Genomic DNA, 25,735 nt, shown 5'->3' on the forward strand with positions numbered 1-25,735 from the left:
AGACAGCAGACAAGGAGGTCAACAAGGAGGCATCAATCTTGGTGAACACACAGGGCCATCTCACCTACCGATGGTGGAGATGAATTGTCCAGCAGGTACCTGTCCTCGAAATCCCACTGTGGCTCAGACTTGAAGTCAGCAGCCCTCAGTTTCTTCTTTTTTGTCACTGCTGCAGCCGGAGGAACAGGTCTTAAAATTTTCACTGATGCAGGAGGCTCTTCTGGCTTTATTTCATCTTTTGATGCGTTCTTTTCATGAACTCCCTTCACCCCAGAGGATGGTTTCACTGTTGCCTTCTCCTTCGCTCCCTCCACCATGGGAAGTGGTTTCACTGTTGTCTTTTCCTTGGCTTCTTGCACCCCTGGGGCTGGTCTCACTGTTGTTTTCTCCTGGTTTCCCTGCACTCTAGGGGCTGTTTTCACTGTTGCATTCTTAATTCCCTCCAGTCCAGGAACTAGTTTCACAGTCATGTTCTCCTTGGCTTCCTCCACCCTGGCGATTGGTTTCACCATTTTCTTCTGGTCCTCCTTTCCTTCCCATTTTGATGTCCTCTCAACCATATCTAGCTTGAGCCTGGAAATGTCTCTCCCCAAAGTCATCTTTAAAAATCTCCTTGAGTTCCCAGTGTCAGAAAAGTTTAAATCCTGTTGCTCTTGAGTGTCCACTTGTAGCATATCTGGGGCATCTTGGAAAATGGTGAGTTGCCTGAATGCAATTAAAGGAAAAGAAGACATATCACACACACTTCCCACATCTTCCAGCCCATTTCTAGTGCTCTTGATTCTGAGCACTGCTCTGTGCTTCAGAGCAACCACTGAACATGACAACCATACCCAGAGGGCATGCCTTGGCAGCTGCTGCTGAGTTTCTGTAGGATGCTGTATGCAGGGGTCCTCAAACTATGGCCCACGGGCTGGATACGGCCCCCCGGGGTCCTCAATCTGGCCCCCGGTATTTACAGACCTCCCCTGCCCCCCCCCCGCCTGGGGGTTGGGGGGGAAACCAAGCAACCGCAGATGACTGCCTGCCACTTCATCCACGCACCGGCCCCCTGTTTAAAAAGTTTGAGGACCCCTGCTGTATGAATTCATTTTCAGCTTTGCCCCTGAAGTGTTATTCAGCTTCCCACACCATTCTGGCCTGTATACCACTTCTCTCCCCACTAAGCAAATCCCAGAGGCTACACAACGTTCTCAGCACTTGGCTCCTGAAAGATCCACACTAGCAGTAACTACAAACCAGTACAGAACAGCTTTGCCCTGTGCTGGGCAGGACGTCTGGCAATGTCCCCAGAGCACCGCAGGACAGTTTTGGAGATCCTGAGCTAAGGACATGGTACACACCATGAAGGCAGCCATCTGGTTCTCTTCTTTGCCAGCAGGGCCACGTGCTTCAGCAACAAAGCATAAAGATCTCCCAGAATTCAGTAAGGAAAGTGTAATAAGAAGTGAAAGACTCCTTTACCATACACCACTTCTTAAACATTTGGGGCCAGAAGGCACTTCTTCCTCTCCTCCTCCCACTCAGCCAGCTAATGCAATGGCCTCACCCAGCACTTTGAAGCTATTAAAATACACTGTGAAGCTTAAAAACGTAAAGACCTCTGCATTTTCAGCAACTGCCTCTAATACTGCAGCTGCCCTGTTGCCTGATTCAGAGGCACAGGCAGGTACAAGGATATCGTAGGAGGATACAGCTGCCAACAGCAGAAGAGCCACCTGCAGCAAGACTGGGCTGAAACCCAGCAAAAAAATCAAGGCAGAAGCGGAGGATTTTTGTCCCAAACATTAATTCTTATCTGCACATGTCTGGAGGGTGGAACAGGAAAAAGGAAGGTGAAAAATTTCTGCAGCTGAGCTTTTATGTACAGCAAAGCTTTTCAGGATAAACCAGCACAGTTGTGGCAGTTTGATTTCACACTCATGTTCACCCTCTGCATGACACATTTGTTTTGGAGAGCTGTGGATTGCTTCCGAGGTGATAAATGGGAAGAAAAAGCACCTTTGCAGATAGCAGGCTGTAGATAACAGTTCAATTGCTGCTGAAGTTTCAGAGTGGTATGGCATTCATTAAAGTGCTCAGGAAATTATCAGCTAAGGAGGTTTTTAAAAATCATTTTGTACCAGATAAATATTTGAACGCTTCCAACGCTATTTCTAAGAAAAAAAGGTTGTAGTAAATGGCCTATCAGCTCTTCCTCTACTTCCCTACATAATCATTAACAGTTTCAACTAACTATGCAGCAGTTGCTTTCTACCATAGTGCTTCATGTATAAACTTGTGCTACTGTTTACTGCCTAATAAGAGGAAAGATTTTATATATACACTTTAAGTAAAAAGAAATTTGGTAAGGTAGCTCAGGCAGATCTTAAATCCCTGGATGATCTTCTGTTGTATTTTTAAGATGACATTTAAAATTTTGAAATTAAACAGCAGAGAAAAATGAAACAGGACAGTATGACAAACCACCCCCTACCCCAGACTTTCCGTATATGCTGTCTTGTAGGGCACAGAGTCCACCCCAGCTTTAATTTCAAATACTGTCCCAAATATACAGAGACCAAAATGTAAAACTGAGGGCCCTTCACACCCAAAACCTTACTCCCTGCAGTCAGACCAACATGGCCAGGCACTCATGCCTACAGAGGACTCTGCTCTCCTGACCAGCACTTTAAATGCAGACAAATGGTCAAAGCAGCTCATCCAATTTCAGGCTCTAGAGTCCATCTGGCAAACAACTGCAGAAGCTCAATGACATTTACTGTCATTTTCCTCTCCATTTACAGAGCCCTAGGACAAATAGAGGATAAAGCCATGAAAACGCTGCTTTGTGTATTTTATGTTACATATTAAGGTACATAAATAGAACTGACACACAGATAACCACATACAGCGTGTGCCTGGTTGTGTTTTACTTAAGTTGCAAAAACATGGATATTTCCATTACCTGAAACTACAGCAGAATGAAATGCCTTCAAGCAGCTGGGCATGGAGACCCAGTTCTTGTCCCAGCTCTGGTACTGATGGGCTTTGTGATCAAGGACAACTCACTTCATTTCTCTGCACCTCCTCCTCTCCTTCTCCCCTGCCTCCCTTGTGCAGATTCCGACCTCTCCAAACTGATCACTGTGCCTGTGGTGTCAAGTCGCTGGAGCTGAGCTAAACTCATGCCACCTCCAGAAGAGATGTAGGTGTTCCCAGCCTCTCCCCTCCTGCCTGCCCCCACAGCTTCAGCCCTGACAGGACAGAAAACTAATCCCACCAAGAACAGCCAGACAAGCTCACCAGGACAGGTGGGGCTATATGAGTACTGGTGGGGAGGCTGAGGAGCAGTGCTTCCTATGCATAAGGTGCCATGCTTGTAGTAGGAAAGGCTCAGATATCTGCTGTGCTCATGCCAGGAACAGTGCTTCATGCCAACAATGCTGGAGACATTTTACTGCATGGCAATTCCCTCCACACCCACTGCTGTAGTATTTACTTGACAATTTACATAAAAAATAATATATATATATGCATCATGTCTGCATGACATTGGTCTCCCAGTCTGCAGCATATCTGTGTTAGGAATCAAACGCTGAACTCACTGTAAATTCAAAGCTATCCCACCAAATTCAATGCCCAGCAATGCAAACTGGACTAGGGCTGAATGAGATCCTTCTGGAAGTCACCAGAAACAGCAAATACTATGTAGTGTCAGAGTACAAAAACAGCATTAAGAAAGCAAAAGCTGCTTTCTCAAACAGCTACACATGGAAACATGGAAACTAGCAATCCAGCAGGTGCAAGTTTTTGACTGTGGAACTTCCAACACTGTGCTCCAATTGTACACAACATGGTCTGCTAAAGCAAAGTGGTAATCTAACTCAGATCAGAATTGCAAGTTTCAGGGTAAAAAGACACAAAGACAGAGAAAGAAAGCAAGCAAAAGCACCTGACAGTGCATATCACAAAGAAGCTGGTCTCCTACCTGAAAGTCCTCATCTTCAACAAGCCAAACAAGGAGCTGAAATTAGTAATGAAGACACAAAAGTGTATTAAAACAATGAGCCAAATGAGGGCTCTGGGAATTTTAGGAAGCCTTCTCCTGAAAAAACACATGGTGAGATGCCTGAGAGCTACAAAGGCTCAGCTGCTGCTGCCCAGAGGTGCTCATCAGCAGTGCTTTTCCAAAGGTGTGTTTGAATGAGTGGGTTGGTCTTCTCTCTGGATTTCCGTACAAGAAAACAAACACCCTCTCTCCCAACATTCCCAGACTTTCTACACACAGGTCCAATTTCTGAAACAAAACAGCAGCTTTACATTGTTTCCATCTACCCCACTAAGCTTATTGCAACACAGAGTGGGAAAAGAAAACCTTTTACTGCAAACAATGGAAGTTTGCTACGTTCTCCTTAACGGGGTTAGCCCAGCCTAATCTGCTGGAAACATCACTGGGAACATTCGTATGAATTAAGGAAGTAGCCATAGTTACAGCCAAAGAAATTAGTTTTCGTACTACCATCTGTCCAAGGGCCCAGGCAAGATTCTAGGCATAATCATAAACATATCTTTATTTTCTTCTTCATGCATTAGTTGCTTATAGCTCCAATCTAGAAGCATCCCTGCCCCCAGAAACTGATGGCTACATACACATCCATTTTACCTTGTGATTGCTTTGAAGTAAGTCAAATAAAGAGTCCTTGCAAGTCCACCATAGAACAGAGGAGTTTGTGTTTAAGGGCAGATTAGTGCTTGGGTAAAGCATCAGAGGACAGGGCTTAGAGTCAGACAGCCCCATCCCTCTCTAATAAAGATGACCTGCCTTTAGGGCAACTGGAAAAACTTCAATCCGGCATTTCACTTGTGTGAAAGGTGTCAACTCCATCACAATCTAACTGCACTATTTCTGACAAACTTGTTACACAGGCCTGCCTGCAGCTCAGGTTCCCAAGCTGAATCAAGTTTGCCACTTCAGCTCTGAGCTGCTTGTAGACAAAGCAGCAATACACATTCTTCAGCTGCTCTTCTTTTTGAGCTTTCAGTCAAGCTGCCTCCAGTACCAACACTAGGACTAGTCTTTTGACTTTTGAATGATCCCATCATTTCAAAGGGATCACTGAGCGGGCGGGAAAGGATAGCTATGTCAGTTGACAACTAAAACAGGACCTGGATGGATTTGAGTCTGTGGCTAGCTGTAGAATTTAAAAGAACTAAATCACCCTGGAGACCCCCACAGCACCACTCCTTGAAATCCAGTTGGTTTCAATGGAGCATCTAATATATCTGAATTTTTATTCCACATGACACCAAGATAAATTTCATGTTTCTCATATCTGTGAACTATGCCATCATGGACAGACAGACAATTGCCTTCTGCATTACTGCCCTTAGTGGGACTCTGGTCATTTGGATTTTTTACAGTACAAGCAGGCTTTGCCCATGAACAGTGTCAGTTAAAACAAAGCTTCACTAATGCCACGCGCAAATGAAATGCTCTGTAATGAATCCCTGCCACAACCCTAGGAGTTTGCACTACGCTTGGTTTGAGCTATGAGCATATTCAGACCTGGGATATGTTGCTTCTTATTGATAGGTAGCACCTGACAATCAATCTCCCCATCCCAAGTTCCACAATACGTATCTCATCCTCTTCATGAAAATCAGTGGTCTGCCTGGAGATTGATCTTTGGTAGTCCAGAATACATCTCCCCACCAGCAAAGGGAAGATTAGCAGAGATCAAGACCACAGCCAGAGAAACTATTACCTGTGCCAGAGATGCCGTTTTACATGCTACAGCAAAGGGCTGTTTTAATTCATGGGGACCTGTTAAATATTAACCCTGACAGTTCAAGGCGAGATGGCTATATCGCTTCTTACAACATAGACTGCTGTTGCACAGCTCTTCTTAAAAATTAAGCTCAGATATAAAAAAGCTTTTGTTGAAAATCTCAGAAGCTAGCACTCACACTGTTACTGAATACACAGAGAACTGAAAATGTTTGCTTTAAGTTACAGGAAAGCCAGTCAACAGGTTTCATACTTACCTTGTACCCCTCCGTGCATCACAGCAAAAAGCTGCAAGGTTTCCCTTGCTCAGTAGTAGCTGCATTTCTTTATTGTCCGTACTTCCTGACAAGTTATTCTCTCTAGATTTAAGTGCAAGACATTGGTTATCAGAGGACCTAGGAGAGAAAAATGAAACAATAACACAGGTTTGAAAAGCCCTTGAAGAAACACAAGGGAGGTTGTTAATCCAGGGTACAACCCTGCCGCCATCTACAGCAAAACATTTCGCTATTGCCCAAACTGAGCATAGGATCAAAGGAAATCCACGGAACAATTACAGGCACTGAGAAAGGGATCAGCCAAGATTTTGCCATATTCCTAGGTGGCCCTCACTAGCTCCAGGCAATTATAGAGAGGTGGGCTACAGGTCTGAGTGTGCAGCAGGCAAGTAGCAACTCTGTGCCCACAAGATCTCCAACAGGACATTCTTACAGGAACCAGTACCGGAGACCTGAAGCTCTGATATGCAGCATGCATCGTAACGGCTTCACTTTAGCCGTCCTCTTTCAAGCCCTACACATCTTCAGGCATAATGCTTGGAAGAAGCCGCTTGTGTGCAACTACAAGACTTTTTTTGTTAATAGGGTCCCAAAGGGAAATTCTGGAGGCAGCAAACATTTTCCTTCAACCTCCTCCATGTAACATTACTGTGAAGTCAAGACCCACAAGGGACAGCAAGATTCCTACAACCAGAAAAAGACAGCTTTCTTTGCTTTTAAAGAACTGGGCTGGCAATTGTGGAGAGCATGTCTGTAGTACTCCGTGTTCACGAAAGACTGTGCTTGGAAGAATATCCAAATCCGCGGCAAGCGCACTGGCCAAAAGCAGACTTGCTATGCAAAACACAGAGCTTTTCACCTTCTTGGTATAGAGAAAAGAAAATCTGTACTGGCTTTCACTTGGCTTGGAATTTCATCCTCCTCCTTGCCCACTGCTGAAATTAGTCTGTCAGAGCTCAGGCTGCCAGGCTGGTTAGCTCAAACATGAGGTCACACTGGGAAATGCAGATGTATTGCAGCTCCTCAGGGATGGCCAGGTGAAAACTGGAACAAGTTGCCCAGAGAAGATGAACACTGCCAGGAATGGGGAATCCTCAAGGCCAGGCTGGATGTGACTTGGAACACCCTGGGCTAGTGGAAGGTGTCCCTGCCCATGGTAGGGGGGGTTGGAACTAGATGATCTTTAAGGTCCCTTCCAACCCAACCCATTCTATAAAAAGTGAGGCCAAGAGCAGAGCTTCTCCCTTACAAAGCTCTGTAACCCTGGGGATACACAGGGGTCCCAGCCCACAGACAGGAAGATAATAAATAAAGACTGCACCTAACACAGGGGCTGGAAACCTCTCAAGGGTCACAGGCCAGATGCCAGCCTCCTCTTTCAAACAAGGTTTTTAATGTTCTCTGGTAGTCCTACTGGCAATCCCAGGAGGTGCTGCTTCTCTCATGGTGTAGAGATTCTGAGCTCAGCACCATTACTCCATGCTCAGTGTGTCCAGCTACCAATATCAATGCCCACACCAGAAGTTCCATTCTTTAGTTTGTGAAAACAAAGATTATTTTTTTTTTCTAATTCCACCTGGGATCATCATGTGAAGATGGTTATCTGTCAGCCCTTTTCCATCTCCAATACTCCATTTAATTCCACACCTACTTAACTACATCCTGGATAGATAAAAAGGGCAGATTTCCCTTTCTGTTTTTTTTCTTCCATTTGTTTTTTTATTTTTAATGAACAAACTTTATCTCCATTAGATCTTAAGCTGTGTGTGTTGTGGGTGTTGGCTAGAGTCTGAACTACGCCAGCAATTTATCTGCGTGCATGTTCTCCAGAAGGCTGTGTATTAAATCTTGTTTACTTGCTTGTGCACTGTATGCTTTCCATTTTCCCATGGCTCTGGGCTAGGGAACAGGGGATCACAAGATGTGCTTTAAAAACAGAGCTCTTCTACAAATTGATTAAGCTTCAACATAGGACAAACTTGTCTTTCAGTGATGTCCACAACATGCCAAAATGAGTACTTGACTGGAAGCCTGTGGAATAAGAAGCTGCTAAAACAGCTTGGGAGTTGTTTGGACTGGTTCACAGTATTACTTGATGCTATAAGAACTGAGTGAGTTACAACTGGGAGAGAAAAAGAATGACATTTCTTGCAGTCATGCCTGTGAGTTAGCAAAGGCTTGGCTTGAAAAATGTTAAGATTCTTGTTTTCCCCTCCCAGTTCAGTAGTCATCTTCAGAAGCACATGCTTTCAGGCTGGGAATTCAGAGAGGAAAGAAATTACAAGAGCATGCTCTGCACAGCCATTCATCTTGTTTTCACCAAACAAAACTAATAGCCCAAAAACTCCCAAGCTTGTCTTAATTCCCCACTCCCTAGCCATTTTTCAGCTAGCCCATTCCCTTTTGCAGCAAACCTTCTCACAAAAACATGGAACAAACACCCAGAGACAACAGGATTTATCGAGACAAAGCCCCCACCTCTTCTACTTGCCAGAATACCTGCAGATTTGCTACAGAGCAAAGGCTCAGAGAACTGTGCCAGGAGGTGGGGAACAGCTTAGTGAGCCAACTGATCCGTGTTCTCCATAGGCTGAAATGCCCCAGGAGAGAGCGAGTGTGACTTTCACAGTGGAATGCTAACAAGCACCTTTCTGTCCACACAGCAGAGTTGCAGAGAATGCAAAACTTTGAGGGGTTTCTTAGTGCTGTTTTGTCTGCTTGGTATCCAGCCTCACCCAGTTAATGCCCCAGTAAAGAAACTGCTTTGAATTTATGTTGTGACAGCAGGTAATATGGGTCCAAGCTGGAATATTTCCCTCTCCCACACAGTAATGGAACCATAGGCAGGCTCTTCTAGCCAGCTCCCATGCACCAGGGAAAGTCCGTGCCTAGAGAAATCACTGGGGGATAGGGTGTAAGTGCTCTGAATTTGGCCATATTATAGCCTCTGGTCACTCGAACGTGTTTTAGTTCTTTCTGCAAGCACAAAAACTACTCAGCTACTGAGCATGTTCCCTATGGCCACAGCTATAGGTACTAACCACTCTGTATTGAGTGAAGCAGACTGTCTTACATCACACTGCTTTTCTGCTTCTTGAGCTCTTGCCATTCACCCCATCCTGCTTAAGCTACAACACTGAAATGGCTCTGGTGCCTGCATTCCTTTCTCAGATACACAAAGCTGAGAAGACTGATGAGCCACTTCATTTGAGAGAATTAAAAAAAAAAAACAACCAAAAACCAGAAAAATACACTCCCAGTATCAATGCCTGGAAACATCAGCTGGAAAGAACCAGGGATCCTTTATTCAAATGCCTCCCTCAACAAGCTTTTTGTCTGTGCCATCCCAGCAGGAAGCCTAACATATTGCCCGAGAGCTGACAGAGATACAAACTGACACCACTTCAAGGCTGATATGGATTGTGGGATTTTTTTCCCCTTTAAAATCTGTTTGATGGAAAGGAAGAAATTATTCTGCTCCTTGACTAGGAATCTCTCGGAGAGCTGTTCCCCCAAGAAGCAAGGCAGTACTGCAGACAGGCGAGGAGGTAATTTATTAAACTCAGGGCTAACTGACCTCCCATCAGAAAAGCAGCCTCCCCAGTTCCTGTCCCTGACAGCTGCCAGGAGTAGGAGCATTCTAGGACTCTCCACTGCTCCAGAGAAACACAAGAATCACAAAGCTCAAATCACTCTCTGTACCTTTGGCAAAAAATGCAGGTATATTATATCCACACTTCACATTTGGCTGCAAAAATCAGGCCCTGCACAGATATGAACTGCAGAACCACATCTGTGCAGGGGTCTACTAATTTTAGAGACAAAAGTGAAATATTTCTTGCTACAGGTCTTTCCCACACTCTTCCACTGACTTAACATCAGAAACCATCCCTCTTGACATCTGGTAGGACAAATGTGCCATTTGGCATCATTCTGGATGAAAAGTGCTATAGGAATGCAAAATGTAAGTCTGCTTCTTGAGTGGTATAAATCACAGTGTCCCTGACTTACACTTGAAAAAAATGGGGCCTCGCAGTGCCTTCGTCTCTGTTCCTGACAGATACATCAGAGAAGTGCAGTCACATTTTTAGCTGCCACAGTAGCACAGCCACAGGGTCCTGTGAGAAGCAAGATGGGCATACTGCTGGGAATCACATGCTTCTCTTTCCTTCTGTCTTTTGTCTATTGTCTTCTATTTAACAGACATTTATTGTCTTCTGCTGCTGCTTTGTTTAGATACCTCGAGGGTCCAGTGCTATTTATCTACACCCTCCTCCTATGAACTTGACAGAAGCTTTTGCCAGCCATGGAGAGAAGGTAATTCTTTGCCACAACTGCACTACATCTATCAACCTCATACTGAGAGAAGCCCAGGCACAGTAATTGCTGGGCAGGAGAGCACCACACTGTGCTACTGTAGTGGAAATGTGAGATCTTTGTGCTCAGGAAGGGCATGCCATTCTCTCCTGGTACCCTAGGAGCTGCTTAGCATCTGTTCAATTGGGATTTGTCTCACAGGCGTTAGATCTCTGGGAAGGACACTCCTGTTGCACAGTCTCAGCCAGGGCCAAGAGGATCAGCCAGTCTGTTTCTAGTAATGCTGCTCAATGACATTATTCATCTCCTCCCATACGCTGCACCTCCTAAAGATGGGTGTCACTAGTGAAAAGCGTGGCACAGAGAATTCAGACAGGACATACAGTGACTGTGCTTGTTCCTAGCTCTGCAGCTTGCATCTCAAGCCTTGTGTCCCCAATTTTTAGTTATCAAATGGGAATGACCAGGCCTACAACAGGAACGGTCTAAGCTGTGTTGTTAACAGGATGATGTCAAATTCAGGTGGTGTCCTGCCCTTACAACTCTCTCTGTAGCGAGCATTTTGCACTCACTGAGACACTACCCATTCATCTAGAGTAAGTTACACTACAGAGGCACAGCAACAAAGGCTGGAAGAAACATCCTGGAAGGTCATCCCATGCTGCTCCAAGGTTCAGTGATATCTAAACCAGCCCTGTGACTCACAGCAGATGTCAGTTGGGGCTTGTTTATCTTTTGGCACTTGAGGTTTCCCTCCCTCTCCCTAAGCAATCTACTACTGCGTCACACTCCATTGACCATCATCTAGGGCACCCTCTTTGTTCCACCCCACCTTTCAGCTTGGTCAATGTTTGAGTTCATATTTACACCTTGATATTGTAACCATAAGTAAACACAAGCCCAGTTAACCACAATAATTAGTATCTTAAGAGTAAATGCACAAAACAGTAAAGAGCAAGAGGACACCGAAAGCTCTGTAGAAAAATAAGGACTGTGGAAAATGACTCTTCTGGTTGTTTAACTACATGTATGATTCTGTGAAACCATATGGTAAAATGCTCTGAGAATCCAAGGGCAAATAACAAGCCCTGGGGTTTATAAACTTTATGTAATTTATGCTAAAACACTTGCAAATTACCTTACTGTGTTTCCTGCAGTTGACATTGAAAGGCAGTCATTGCTGAGAGGAGTATGATGAGTGATGCTACAGCACCACACACTTTTCCAGACAGAAGGTCTCTGAAATAAACAGAAAGGAGTATTAATGATGTACGGAATTAGACTCTATAGCTCAAAAGTTATAAAGTAGGTATGTTTATTGCGCGCAGATGCACGGGGGATCGCTCCTCCACAAGCGTGCATGCCCAAAGTGATGAACCATCTCACATTTATACAATAAAACAAATGAATATTCAATTAACGCCTATACATATTCGTTACCTAAACCCGCTTACGCTCGCTTCGTATGTTAATTATCTTATCAGTCCTTTGCCTGGAATATGGTGGTCTTGCAGGTTTGTAGGTGATTCATGTCCTTGTGACCATCCGATCTTCTCCAGCAAGAAGCCTTAGCACTCCCTCCCTCTAAATAACATTGGAATGTCTCTCATCCTTTTTATAAATAGCCCCTTTGTTAGAGGAAGAAGGGTAGGTGTCTCCTCAAAGCTGTGTGAGTATGTGACCATACACCACACCCATGACCAGTCACCATACCCACATTCCTTGAGCAAACATAGACAATCACAATCGATGTCCATTGTCCCCATTTCACACTATTTCTCCATATCATTAAAAGGCAGTTAATCGCATGAGAATTTAACAAGGATGGTGCCAACAGTCGTGTTTTCACCCAGACCTACATGGATTATCTGTCTTCAGCTTTATCGAGACACCGGTGTCTCCACCACAATGTCCTCAGAACTCTGATGGCTGAAGCCACAATGCTCTGGCAGCTCACGAGTCTAAGGTGGGCTATCTGTTTTGCCACTGCCAAAGTATTTCACTATTGTTCAAGAGGCCGATCTATTAAAGCATTTGGATATATCATCAAATGCCCCACAAACACATTAAAATAACTACACTGTTTCATGGAAGTTCAGGTTCCCCCTTAAAATACAATTTGATTTGAGAATTAGCTTTATCTCACCCATAACTCCCATCTGCAAAATGCAGATTGTCTCTTTCAAGATAAATAGGTGGCATCTTACTCATGGAACTTCACATGGTTTGCTATCTAATCTATGGGGGGGGTGGGGGTGGGGGTGTGGGGAATATCCCATCTTGTCATGTGGTTAGTTTTTGGGTTCTGTTATCCTGCAAAAGAATTTCTTGCCTAGGGATTGCAGCTGAATTGCAAGAGTTTTTCGAGAAGGTCAGTTCCTTCAGTTGTCTACTGTTTTCTGTAGAATGCTGTATTCAGACAGGCTCTCACTTCTCTTAATAGTAGTATTTGACAAGTTCTGGCCTTACAACTTCAAGTAAATCAGAAGACTGCAGTTCCATTAATGCATAAATACATAGTGCATGCTTCACCAAAAACGCCATTCACTGTACATACCTCAGGCACAAGTTTATCTGCTACAAACTTTCAAGTGCACCAGCAGTCTGGAAGGTCAACAGAAATGGTATTTTAAGGCCGCCTGATCTTGTGCCGGGGACTCTGGGTTAGATATGCTCAGTCACAGATACCTGTTCTACCTGCCCACTCTGCCATCTGCACCTGAAATGCCAAAATCAAGACAGGCTTGGTGGCCACCAACATTACCAGGGTTTTCCTGCAGGCCAAATCTGAGTCACAATCATGCCTGCAAACCCTTGGTCTCACCAGTTTTATTAACCTGGTTTGACTCAGAGCAGAGTCCAGGTGATGAAATTTTGTTCCAACACTGCAATTGGCAAGTAGAATTGATGCATGAAGAAGAGATGAGCAGAACTGGCAAACAACAGACAATCTTTACGCCATCTCTTCCTATATGCACCAAAACACAACTTCAAATAACACACCTGTCAATACCTTCAGCTAAGTGACTCAAGAAGCACATTCTCAGTACACCAGCCACCTCCTTCTCCAAAACTAGCTGTACACATGGCTATTTTATCATATTTTGTGCTCACAAAGAAGGGAAAAGAATTGAGTTCCTGACCTTTGGTGGGTTTGTTTAGAAAGAAACAAGGTTTGTACGAGGGGGTGTCGGATCACACCACATGCTGATGATCTCCTGGGTTGAGGGGACAGAACCCTGCCATTACCATCACCACATATGCTCTCCCACCTTAGAACACCACGGTGGATCAGTCTTGCACTCCCAGATCCTAATCCCAAGTGTCTGCATGGTGTGCTGCACCCCCCCCCCCCCTTCCCTGTATTAGAACAGTCACTTCTCAGCTGAGTCAGTCACCACAACTGCAGAGGGCAGGATAAAGCCCACCGTGTTTTGATACGGTTAGCAAAAGGGTGTCTGCCCTATCTCTTGTTGCAGAAAGGTGAATAGGGATATTAATACCATTGTCACAGGCTTGTCAGTATAAACAAACGTCATGCACAACAAAGATTGATCCCGGATACAGAATAGCCATGTACAAACAAGCCTAACCCACCTTTTACTAAGGAACCATTTGCCACAAAAGGCTATAGAGGTGGAGCTGGCAAAAAGGATGATGGGAGCCAGAGAGAGCGGGTGATGCTCCCACAGCTCCATGGGATCCTACCCAGACAGGCAGCATCACTTGGCTGCAAAGACAGACTTTTGCCATGAAGGAGCTTTCGGAGGGGCCTCCCAAAAACAGTATTTCTGCTGGAAACCAGTATAAAGGTACTGGATGCAGGTCCATCATCTTCTCTGCTTGTGCACCTAGTTTTGCAGTGATAAAGTTGCCACCCCCAACCAGTACCAGCAGCAGTGGAGCAGCTCCACTAGCAGCCTTGCATGGATTAAGGGGCTTCTTGTAAACCTGCAGCACCTCTACTGAGATGACTGCTGAGCTGCAGGTGAGGTAGAAGTGCAAGAGGAGAGGGACCATCCCAAATTTTGTTTGCACAAGTTCTCAGCCCTCAGAATAGGAAACCACCTGCTAACACCAGTTAGCAGGATCTTCACAGCTGTACTGAGTCCTGGGCAGAACATTTCAGTGGTGAAAGCTTCCCAGAAGGCACAGGCCCATGAGCCACTGGTGCAGGGTTTTATTTTTATGACTTTGTATCACACAGGAATTTCTCTGTTCTGCAATACATTATATTCCCAGATTTTCTCCCCTCATTCTGCTCTCTGTTCTCATCTGTGAGAACATATGATAAAGGAAAGCTTGGGACCAGAGTCCCTCACAGGTCTCGGAGGCAGCACAAAGGACTGCTGGATCTTTCAGTTGCCTGAACGGTGTGTTAAATCAAACAGCCAAACAGAAAATTTCCCACCTCAACTGTGCTGACAGCAGTTTTTAAAAAACAAAAGAGGTGTGTAAGATAGGGTGCAACTTCCTCAGGACGTTTTAGAGAACCATCTCATCAACCCACTCACAGTGCAGTTATAGGGTTGCTGAAATTGTCATGGTCTACACACAAAACAAGAAGAAAGAATCGAGACTCGTCACTCTTGGGTTTTCATGGGCAGCTTGAGAATAACTGGATGATAAAATCCCTCACTAAAAACAAGTTTTCAGAATGCCTCTGCTCCTATCTCAAGGTTGCTAGGTTCATACACAGCAGTACTCCCCTTCTTCACTAAGGTCATACAGTTCTATGCTACCCCAAGGACAGCAGATAATAAACAGAAATCCTTTATTGCAGGACAAAGAAACACAGCCCACTGAGGAGAAAGAAATGGCAATACCCAAACTACAATTTTCAAGCAGCACTCCCTGAAATAGAAGCCTTTTTGCTCATGCCAAAAGTCAAACTTCACCACTACAAAGTTGATTTAAGTGCATGGCTGTGAAAATCTCATCAGCGTAGTCTGTACAGAGGAAGGCTGAATTTTCTACTTTCTCCATCCAGCTTCCTTTGGTCTGCCTATTGCCAATATGCAGGTAATACCCTGTGTAACTCATCCCATAGCTTCACATCACAGTGGAAAAACAGAAAGAACAAAAACCATGGAAGAGGAACAGACAACATCTACCTGGCAGATCGAAACTGAAGTGTATATACACACAGAGGAGATCTTTTAACAAAAAGCCAAAACAAACAAAGTTCAGGAATCAACAGGTGTGAGCCTTTCTCCCAGCCATTCTGATCACACACAAACCACATCTTAGAAGTATCTAGAAACTGTAACTCCTCCATTTCACAAGACATAGCTCTAACTTTTAGTACAAACATCAGATACTGGACATGCCTAGGCAGCCAGTCATTCTACCTCCTTGCAAATCTGTTTCCCCAGGCAGTTCTGGTTTATCCACCAAGTCATATTTTCAGTAAGTTCCTCTTCCCTCCAAAGGTCACAGTCATCTCAATTAGCTGCTGGGCTGTAATGTTTCTCCTCCAAAATTAAACTGCTGGATTTTCAGATAGTCCTTGCTGACACGAAAGTACACACTCCGCACAAACGAGTAGCAGCTAAAGGGAATTCAGGGTGACAGGAGGGATTAGAAAGATCCTGTGCTTCAATGGGGAACCACTACCCTGAGTCCAAACAGCTTACAATAAGATGAGACATTAAGGCATGAATCTGACACAGGACTTGCTTCATATATGAATCATCGGCATCCTCAAAGATGCTATCTCTTCTGACCTCGCTTTTGTAGCAGCCAGTCTCTAGACCCTGGTTAGTCACACTCACACATGCACCCCACCAAATCTGCTCTTGATTAGCTCAGACATGACTGCTGCAGGAACCTGGGTACCGATGAAAGCCTTGCCACTGACACAGAACACAATGCGCTGAACCAGTGCCACCAACACAGGGGTTTTCTACCTGTAGCCCACAGACTTGCAGCGATCATCAGAAACCTATTTACTGCCAGCAGACTGCAGTTTTCTCTGCAAAGTTCTCCTCTGCTACCAGAATTTGGGGTATCTGGAAACAAAAAAGTTGACATTTAGTCCTCTGATGCTGGAAGGCACTAAACATTCAAAGTATCACCTTTCAGAAGAGTTACTGAACCAATGTGGCCATCTTCACTTACTACAAATTAATACTTTCACCACTTCTCACCCTCCAATTTCCTTAAAATCAGCATCTTGAGTTAGTTTCTGCTTCTATCAATTATCAGTAGCAGAATTCCAACAACTGAGTAATAGGCAGAGCTTGCAAAACAATTTCTTGTAACAACCAGGCTACTATTCTTTGTTTCCTTTCCAATAAAGGCTGTAACAGTGTTGACAAGGAAGACAAATTACAGAGGCAGTGATCCACAAAGTCCTCTCCTTCTTAAGAATTACCATTTTAAGAAAGAGTTATAAAACAATACAATAAAAAGTTACAGGAACATTAAACCAATGTCACATAAATTGCAAATACCTATTTGAGATCTTATCTAATGTTATGGCACACAAACAACATTTAAACTCAAGTCCTGGCCTCTGGGAAGGTGGCTTCGTCAGAGGAACAGGTCTTTTCTTCCCCCACGATGAAGTATAACCACAGGATCTGAAAACAAGCTTTTCCTCCAGTGACTCCCAGCTAGCTTACTGCACTTGAGCGAGCCAACAAATACTCATCCTACATACAGGTGTATACATACAGGTGTATACATACAGGTGTATACATACAGGTGTAACAAAGCTTAACTTGTGGTGGGTGAGGGTGGGCTGGTGGATTGAAGGAAGTTTTAAATAAGATTTTTCAGAAAAGTTCTGGTCCTGATCAGGAGTAATTGCTCAGAAAACAGTTTTCCCATCTGCAGTGATTAGTTAAGTTTAGCAAGTTACAGGAATGCTGGATAACAGGCAGATCACAACATGGATTCACAAGAGATTTGCTATGGAGAAAAGGACTGTGTATATCCTCCTTAATTCTCTCTGAAAGAAAAACAGTGCTTGAAGTCTTCAGTCCGAGTTAGGCAGAACGCGTCTGCTGTTTGAATACAACAGCACCATCCAGCGGATAAGCAGCACTTGCTTCTCCTCTCCCACCACCTCACCTACATTTACCTATAGAACACGCAGTATATAAACCTTCTTCCAGCTTTGAGCATTTTAGACCACATTAGAAAGCGTGAGCCATTTCAGGAGAGTGGTAAAAAACATCTCCAAAAAGAACTACACTTTCGACTGCCAGGCAGCTCTGGCAGCAGCAGATTACATAGCCCCATCTCTCTCTAGGTGTTACATTTCCTTGCACCAGAGCTGCAATCTCTTAACCCCTGTAGAGGAGAAAAGGTTGACCCTGATGTAACAACTGACCATACCTCACCCTTGGATTTTACCACTGGGAACAGCTTCACAGCCAGACACGCTGCAGTGAGTCCACACGTGACCCCATGGAGAAGGCAGGCAACCTCCTCTGCACGTTTGGCCCGGTTCACACTCCAATTTTGCAGATGCATCCAGACTGCTTGTGACTCCTCAGGACGATGACAGTTGGCTGTTTCATCTCTTTCCACAGCGGCATCCCTAACAATTTGTCTTAACACTTGCAAACAGTCAGAACCCCCCCAGGAGGTTTGACACTACGCCCTCTCACAGGAGACAGGATCAATTATCCCCTTTCTTTGAGGCAAATGAAGATGAGACAAACTATGTAATGCCTCCTCCTTGTTAGTTTATTGTTCCCAATGCAATTTAGCAGTTAACAAATGTAATAAATCTATCCAAAGTTAAAAAAAAAAAAATGAAAATCACAAGGACTTCCATGTTTTGCTCTGTTCCCATCCTAGCAGAAAGCCAGATTCAAATCCATGGTACTAGCACTTGGTCCCCATCCCCTGAGATTATCTTTAGGAATTCTTACTAACTAGTGCCGCTTCCATAACTCAGTCTGAACACTTACTCATAGATCAGTCTCTGCGCTTCACCTGACACTCACAGAAGACTCACAAGAAAGATCACATTACTAGAACACGTCAAAATGCCTACAAAATCTTACCTTTGTGAGAAAAGCTTTAGTCACATTACGGAGGAAGAATAAAACAAAATACCATTGACTTACCACAAAGAGAAGGTAGCAGACACCACTATGTTTTCTACCACCTCTGAGGTTGGGTTGGTCAGACAATTTCCAGAGAAATGCAGGTAGCAAAGGCTGCAATATCAAGGATTTTGTAGATATATGTCTGTCTGACCCTTTTAATACAGTTCTTACATTATATCAAAATGTGATTCACCAATGGGTGGTCATAAAGGTAAAGCTGCCTTCTTAAAACAGGAGAAGCTCATGCCACACATTCACTGCTTGATTACTACACAAATTCCCTGTAGTCACCAAGTTTCAGAACCAGTTATTTCACTCCCCAGAGGAAATTAAATTCTCTAAAATTGACTGTTATCTACAACATGATTTTCGAACTTTTTTCCCACCATTCTTATGTGAATAAACTCAAGTCTATTATAAATTCAGAGACTGTGGATTTAATTCCCTGTCAAATGCATGTAGCCTGGATACAGTGATTAAGAGACATGAGGGACTGGGGCAGGCAGGGGTGGAAAGGAGTGAAGGTTTTTCAGTGTTATGATAACCCCAAAGCTTGTCTGAAAACTCCTGCTTGTTCTCCTCTGGCGGATATCAATGAGAACTTTTGCCTTTGATTCATACCCCTGAGGAACTTACACAAAATATTTAACATAGTTCGAAAAAAAAAATCCCGTAACATCCCTGAACAACAGAGAAAGCTAGAATACAACCTTGTAGGTGCAAAAAGCAGGTTTATGGTGGGTTTAGGGCCACACTCTTTCCCATCTGTAACTATTCCCATTTCCTTCAAAGGAAAGGACAGTGGAAACATGCCTCTTTATTATCAGATACACTTGACAAGTTCACTGGCACAATTCCCCATACTGTTGGCACAGCCATCTGTTTACACTGCTAACGCACTGGGCCAAGCCCAATTTACTGACTTTAGCCAGCTACAGAATGTAAAGCAGATGCTGTTGTATTGTGGAACATAAGGTTTACCAATTCCAGAAGCAACCTATGCAAAAAAACCCATTTAAACGACCTGTATAAGACAGTCTCTAAACCTGAAATCCCTACCAAAGCTACCTACAGAGCCACAGCAGAATGATTCTGCTCACTTCCTCCTGCCTTCTCCACCTACTAGATCTCCTTAACTAAATAATTTCAGATTTTTTTTTAAACCTGCATCTGTGGTTTAGAAAGACTGCCCAAGTTTGCATGTGAAGTGGAAAACACATCCAGTAACGCTGAGGATGCAGAACAAAATGCTCTCATTTTCTCATCTACCCATGATTCGATTGGGACAACATAATCTATTTCTTATGTGCAGGATCAAGGGTTGTTAACAGTAGATTACACTAAAGCACGTTTAGTGGGATGTCAGGAACACACACGAATAAGAGCATCAGAAAATACGTGGCTACAAAACATCATAGCAAAGATCTAGGACGAACCATTCTTGACAAGTACGCCAGAGAGGGCGGCAACACACCCTGCGCTGGGCGCTCTGCAGGGGCGGACGATCCATTTCAGCACAGGCAGAGCCCCAGACCATCACCGAGCACAGATTTATTAAACAGTTTAAACCGTCAGCACCGCATCCCACTGAACCCCGACGGAAACGACTGCCCTGACGCCTTCAACGGCCGCCGGGCCAGGCGAAATACCCGGCGAAAACCGCCAGCGCACACCGGGCCAGCCCGGGCGGCAAGGCCGCAGCTCGGGGGCCGGCGGAGGGGCGGCAGGTGAGGCCGAGCCCCCCCGCCACCCCCACGCGGCAGCCCACCTCGCAGGCCCCCTCCGAGCGGCCCGCAGCGCCCCACACACCCGCAGGCCCAGCGTATCACCAGAGGCTGCCGCGGGCCGCCAAGACAAACGCCCGCAGCCAGCCCGACCCGCCGCCATTTCGGGGTGAAGGGCGCGGAGCGGCCCCGCCTCGGGCAGGCGGCGGAGTGACGTCACCCGCAGCGCCTGGCGCCCACGTGGAGCGCATGCGCGTTGCGTCACACCGGCGGTTCGGCCTCGTCCCACCCTGCCCCGCCCCTCCCGTCCGGGCCACGCGGGCCGGCGAGGGAGGAGCCGGGCCCGTTCCGCACGGCGCATCGCGTGTGCGGTCGCGGGTGGCCCGGGGCTGGTTGCCATAGCAGCGGCACCCCTCGCCGGGCCCTGGCCAGCCTCCGCCGAGGCCGCGGGCCTTGCGGCCCCAGAGACCCGCCACGCTGGGCCCTGGCCCCCGTCGCCCTTCCGAAGCGTCCGCGACGGGGCAGGAGCTGCCGCCGGCCGCGGGAGCAGTGCCAGGGCGGGGGGCAGTGCCGAGGCTGGGGCTCCATGTGCTGAAGGGCCGTGAGAGGCCCCTCGGTGGCAGCGCTGACTCGGGGTCCTCCCACCCGTGTCGGGGGCCTAGAGCTTGTCAGAAGGGTGAAGGGTCTCCCCAGGGGCCCTGACAGCGAGGCCCCGCTGCCCGCAGGTGTTCATACAGCCACCTCTCCACCCTACGGCCACCTCAGTGCCCTATGACCCTGTGTGAGGCTGAGGAAACGCTGTCAGTGTCATTTAAAGGACAATACCCGGAAGGGGCGATCCTGCCATAGCAACTGGTGAAATTTCCTGTATAAATATTGATGAGCCCAGAGGGAGAAGTAAATGAGAAGCCGGCCGGCCAAGTCGGGACATAGCCTGCCAGTGCAGGCCCGGCAGCAGCCTGTGGACTCCGAACGCTGCCTCCCCCCAGCTGCCCCGACTCCAGGGTGCCTTTATTTCAGCCTTGCAACTGCACACAGAGAAAACATCACTTAAAACCCATGGGGTTTACACCTAGGCATCCCGTTGTTTCATGTCTTCGGCAGAGGCTTTTTTTACTTTGCTTCACTTCTTTCTTAAATCGACCTAGGAAATGTCAGATCTTTTACCGCTGTCCTGTTATGAACAGTGTTGTAACGCTTTGGTGACAGTGCTTGTAGTTGGTCTGGACAGAACAGGTTTAATGCCAGCTGCTCTGCCTTATTCAGCATATCATTGCTGGCATGATGTGAAGCTGAGGAGTTTGAGGAATTTTTCCAGAAATGTTCCTATTCAGAGAAGGCCCAAATGTAAAAGAAGAAATATAAAAATATTTTTGAAATAATCTGTAAAGTCTACAAGAGAAAGACTAAAAATCAACTAAACCTTAACTCTCCATTGCTTGCTTTCAAGAAGAGCTTTGGAAAAGATCCTGCTTTCAATTTTGAACTAGAGAGAAGTCCCATATACAGATTTTCTACATTTTCCCCCTTGCACAGCTTGACAAAGGAAACTGTGGCCTAGATACACAGCAAGCTAGGATGATGTTTCCCATCATGAGACTCCTTTTCACCCTTAATTCCTTCACATTGAGTAAGAAGAGGTGATTTTCAGACATTAGATTAAGTCATGACTAGTAGCAAACCCAGCTTGATCTCATGATAAATATGCCTTCATCTAAGTGAAAACAATTAGAAGATAAAATGATTTTTAGAAGTCAAATAGTATGGTGTTATAGAAGATACTGTAGTGGGAAACAGTGACCAGATAATGAGATACTTGGTTTCCCAGACTCAAAAGGATTACACAAAATAAAGCAAACCTAATCTTTTAAGAGATCATTCCCTAAAACTGGCTCAGAAAATATTGCCTTCCTTTGTCAGCAGTTATTAAAACTGAGAAAATCCTCCCTGATAATGAAGTATTTAACAGGATTTCATAGGAGAGATAAGCACACCAGAAGACATTCAGTTAAAATTAGGAATGCTTATTGATTTACTCTGTCCAAACCCAGGGCTGGTTAAGACTGTTCAAAAGACTTGACAAATTCACAGAGATTTCCTAAGTATGTAGTTTCCCACATATTTTTTATATTAGGGTAACAGGATCTGAGTTTGACACAATCATCCTTGTAGAAAAGCCAGCCACCTTTCTGCACTACTTTCACCAGTGTCAAGAGGCGAAGAGATGTTTGTGTTTCCAGGCTGAAGTTAGCTGCTGGTTTTTTTTTCAGGTATGAAGATGAGCTCAACGAGGTCAGCCGGAACTGACTTGGCTCTGTTTCAAGAAGCCAGCATGAAGGAGGATGAAGCGTTCCTTCCAAGGAGTTGAGAAAGACAACTCACCTCTGATCAGAGCACTAATGCCTTGGCTTTGGCTATTTGTTTTCCAACTGTAGGATTGGAAGCCTCTCTGCCAAGAGAGGTTGTGCAGTCTCCATCTTTGGAGGTTTTCAAGGCCCAACAGGATAAAGCCCTGAGTAACCTGGCTTGATCTCATAGCTGATACTGCTTTGAGCAGGAGGTTGGACTACAGTCCTCCTTAGATCCCTTCCAATCTGAGTTATTCCATGATTCTATTATTTTCGTTCATTTTACATCTATTTTCTTTGGCTTTCTTCAGATATCAAACTGGTAAACACTAGGTTTGAAAGTTCATTTTTATAAAGCATGGCCAGAAAGAAGTTGTGAGTTTAACTGCTTTGCGTGACTGAGATATATGACCCAGCCAGAAAGAGGTAAAAATCTCTGTATGAGATGAAAATATCATCATTATTCAAGGAAATACAATAAAAAGGGTGAGAAATTACAGGTCTTTTGAAATACATATCACAGGCCTATATGCATTTGCAAAACAAACTGGAACAGCAAAATATCTACGGGAACACATTTATAGCGCTACAGCCTCCAGTGTCCTGCATAGTAAGGGCCAAGATCAGGTTTGGGCATAGTCTCCACTGGCTGCAAGGTTATATATCATACAGTCTAAGCTGCTCCTTCATGTCTCCTTCAGACATCTCTCCAAATGTGTCACTTTTTTCCTTCATGAGCCTGAAGATGGCAGCCAGCTGCTCTCTCTGAACCCTGTCAAGAAGAAAAGGAGAAGTAGGAATAGCCAGTCCCCGAAGGCACTTTGAGCAAAAAAACTATGGTCAAGTCAAACACAAAGCCAAACGCAGGTCATTTTATAAGCCTTACTGGCTACAGGAAATCTGCCCATGTGAGATAAGAAAGAGGTAGCCTCTGGTTCTCCTTCCTCCACCTTCCCATCTATCCAATCATCCTGCACATCTCTCTGTAGTTCTTTAAATATGGACATAAACCAGACTGCTTTAACTCTAGCTTCGGAGATCCTTAGGGCTTAACCTATGCTCAGAGTTTCAAGATGACATGTAGAATTTCATAAGACCAACATGTCCCAATTTAGCAGACTCCATAATGAAACTGGATTAAGCTTCATCAACACAGTGTCCTTTCATTCTGTAATGACAGCATGTAGATACAGAGTAATTCGGAAACAGCTATTAAATTTTAAATGCATACCCTATCTTAAAACTAGAGACCAAACTGCGTTCTAGTGGGGACATGACTTTAATCAGCCACTGGAAGATAAGATCACAGAGGGAATTTTGCTTTGATTTGAGAATTTGCCTGCCAGTGTCAAATAGAGAGATGGACTCATGTAGCCAGTCCAGCAGTGAAGTGATCCCTGTGCGGGCAGAGGCTGACCAGCAGACCACCTAGCTCAGCTTTCCTTCCCTGGAAAGTCCCATAGTGGATGATTAACACCCTTCTCCCCATAACAGATGATATCCTGATTTTTCCCTAAGCTGAAGCAGTTAACCATTGTTGTATGTCCTGCAGCATGAAGATTGGTATCTGTCACAGGGCTTTATTTGAGGAAGGTTTGGAGGAGGGCTTATATTGGTCATACATCTACGGATCATCATTCAGAGATACAGAAGGGTGGGCAGCACAGGGGTGTCATTTGTGCACAACTAGCTCATGAACTGATGCAAGCATCTACAGAATCCTCTTTTAGGGCAAAACAAACGTGCACCTCGGCTCCAGTCAGGGTTGGCTGCAGGCTGGTACGTTCTCATCGCCAGACTCCTGCCTGATTGGGATCAGACTGCAGTATTGCCTAGCACATCTCATACCTGACTCTCCTGTGTGAGATTAAAAGAACTAATGAGGTTGTGGTGCTTTATGGCTTTAACAAGGGAGAAGCAGTTTCTATTACTTCAAGGCTCATTTGCCCCCTACGTGACTGCGGGGCCAGAATTCAGCGACAGCTCAGCAGCTCAGAGCACAGATCTGCTGCAATCCCAGCTCTCCTGCTTGCTTAGCATCTTTAGACCTCCCATGGGCTAGAAAGACAGACTCTGGCTTTTACTTCCATATGGTCACCCTGTCAGGAGTCCTCTTCTCTGTCACAGCCAGCTTTCCACATAGGACTTTAATACACTGTCATTAATCCATTTAAACGCGTGCCACTAGTTAACGTGGGGTAGTCTTCCTGCAAGTCCTGTGTGGACAAGGTGTTAGCTGTTCCAGTAACAGGAGGGGCAGAAATACCTATTGACAGACAAAACCGGGACACAATCTTGTCTTGAAAGAAGAAGACAGCATCAACACATCAGAAGCAACACCACCACGAATAAGATCGATGGAACGAGACAGCCAGGAACAAGCAGAGGGGCCCTTGCGTGCTGAGCTCCTGCTGAGTGGAGCTCTGCATTTTTTCCTTTCCTGGGCTAAGCCCCAGCAGAAGCAGGACCAGCAGGCTGTCCTTCCAGCACCATTGGAGCAGGCAGGGCAGGAAAAAAGCAGGTGCTGGCAAAAGAAAGCTTATTTGTCTGTTCTTTTCTATTGCAATTAAAATGTAATTGTCCTAAGGCCAAACATATCCTGGTAACGATGTGGGATCTTTTGGTTATGAAAGCTCTGCCCATAGGCTGTCAAGCGCCTGGATTTGTCTGTCTCTTCTGTAATTTTTTGTGCCCTCATGAATAACATCCAACTGCCCTTTCCAGACAAGAGGAAGGGAAGCACAGTCGTTAATGATCAATATTTTATTTTAGATCACTGCTGGGCACCAGAGGGCACATTTCCAGTCTGGTGTGGAGAAATTCAATACACAGCTTTGCCTCATGTGTCTGAAATGCATGCCAGCTGGGAGTGCTCCACACAGGTCTTGCATCCCTCACTCATCATTTCACAGACATTAACACCCGTGAAACCTCCCCAAAGGTCTGTTTCCTTGTCTCCAAATCTCCAAAATCAAGATCACAGACAATATTCACTCTATTTTTTTAAGCACAACATCAATGCACTTTGGCTCTTCCCTCACCTTTACATATCATGACTGCGTATTTGAAAAACAGAAATTAAAAAAAGCTATTACTGCTGTTACTTCTCTGTACTACATAATTACAACAGGAAAGCAAAACAAAGATAAAGAGAGAAAAGAGCCTGGGAAGGAAGAGTAAGGCATCAAAAACATGAAACTGATTTTAAAAAGGAGTTTCTATCAAAGGCAGC

General features: G+C 45.1%; 2 protein-coding genes across 4 annotated transcripts in view; both read right to left on the bottom strand.

The window, feature by feature from the left end:
* ST6GALNAC1 (ST6 N-acetylgalactosaminide alpha-2,6-sialyltransferase 1) overlaps positions 1–22,482 on the bottom strand; it is a 35,476-nt gene extending 12,994 nt beyond the window's left edge. Inside the window, exons 1-6 of one of the 2 annotated variants that reach the window (XM_080395108.1) lie at positions 18,450–22,482; positions 16,275–16,376; positions 11,504–11,604; positions 6,028–6,165; positions 3,971–4,006; positions 69–705 (exon numbers count right to left, since the gene is read on the bottom strand). In XM_080395108.1, the coding sequence (XP_080251234.1) occupies positions 69–705; positions 3,971–4,006; positions 6,028–6,165; positions 11,504–11,529 (837 nt within the window). In that variant the 5' untranslated portion in view covers positions 11,530–11,604; positions 16,275–16,376; positions 18,450–22,482. The remainder of the gene's footprint in view (positions 1–68; positions 706–3,970; positions 4,007–6,027; positions 6,166–11,503; positions 11,605–16,274; positions 16,377–18,449) is intronic. The other variant, XM_080395107.1, reaches the window with a different exon arrangement.
* Positions 22,483–22,944: 462 nt separating this feature from the next.
* MXRA7 (matrix remodeling associated 7) overlaps positions 22,945–25,735 on the bottom strand; it is a 29,166-nt gene continuing 26,375 nt past the window's right edge. For both annotated transcript variants that reach the window (XM_080395221.1, XM_080395218.1), the window contains one exon: positions 22,945–23,275. In XM_080395221.1, coding sequence (XP_080251347.1) covers positions 23,161–23,275 — 115 coding nt within the window. In that variant the 3' untranslated portion in view covers positions 22,945–23,160. The remainder of the gene's footprint in view (positions 23,276–25,735) is intronic.

This window comes from Falco punctatus (genome assembly GCF_963210335.1).
Source record: "Falco punctatus genome assembly, chromosome: 1".
NCBI classification, from domain to species: Eukaryota; Metazoa; Chordata; class Aves; order Falconiformes; family Falconidae; genus Falco; species Falco punctatus.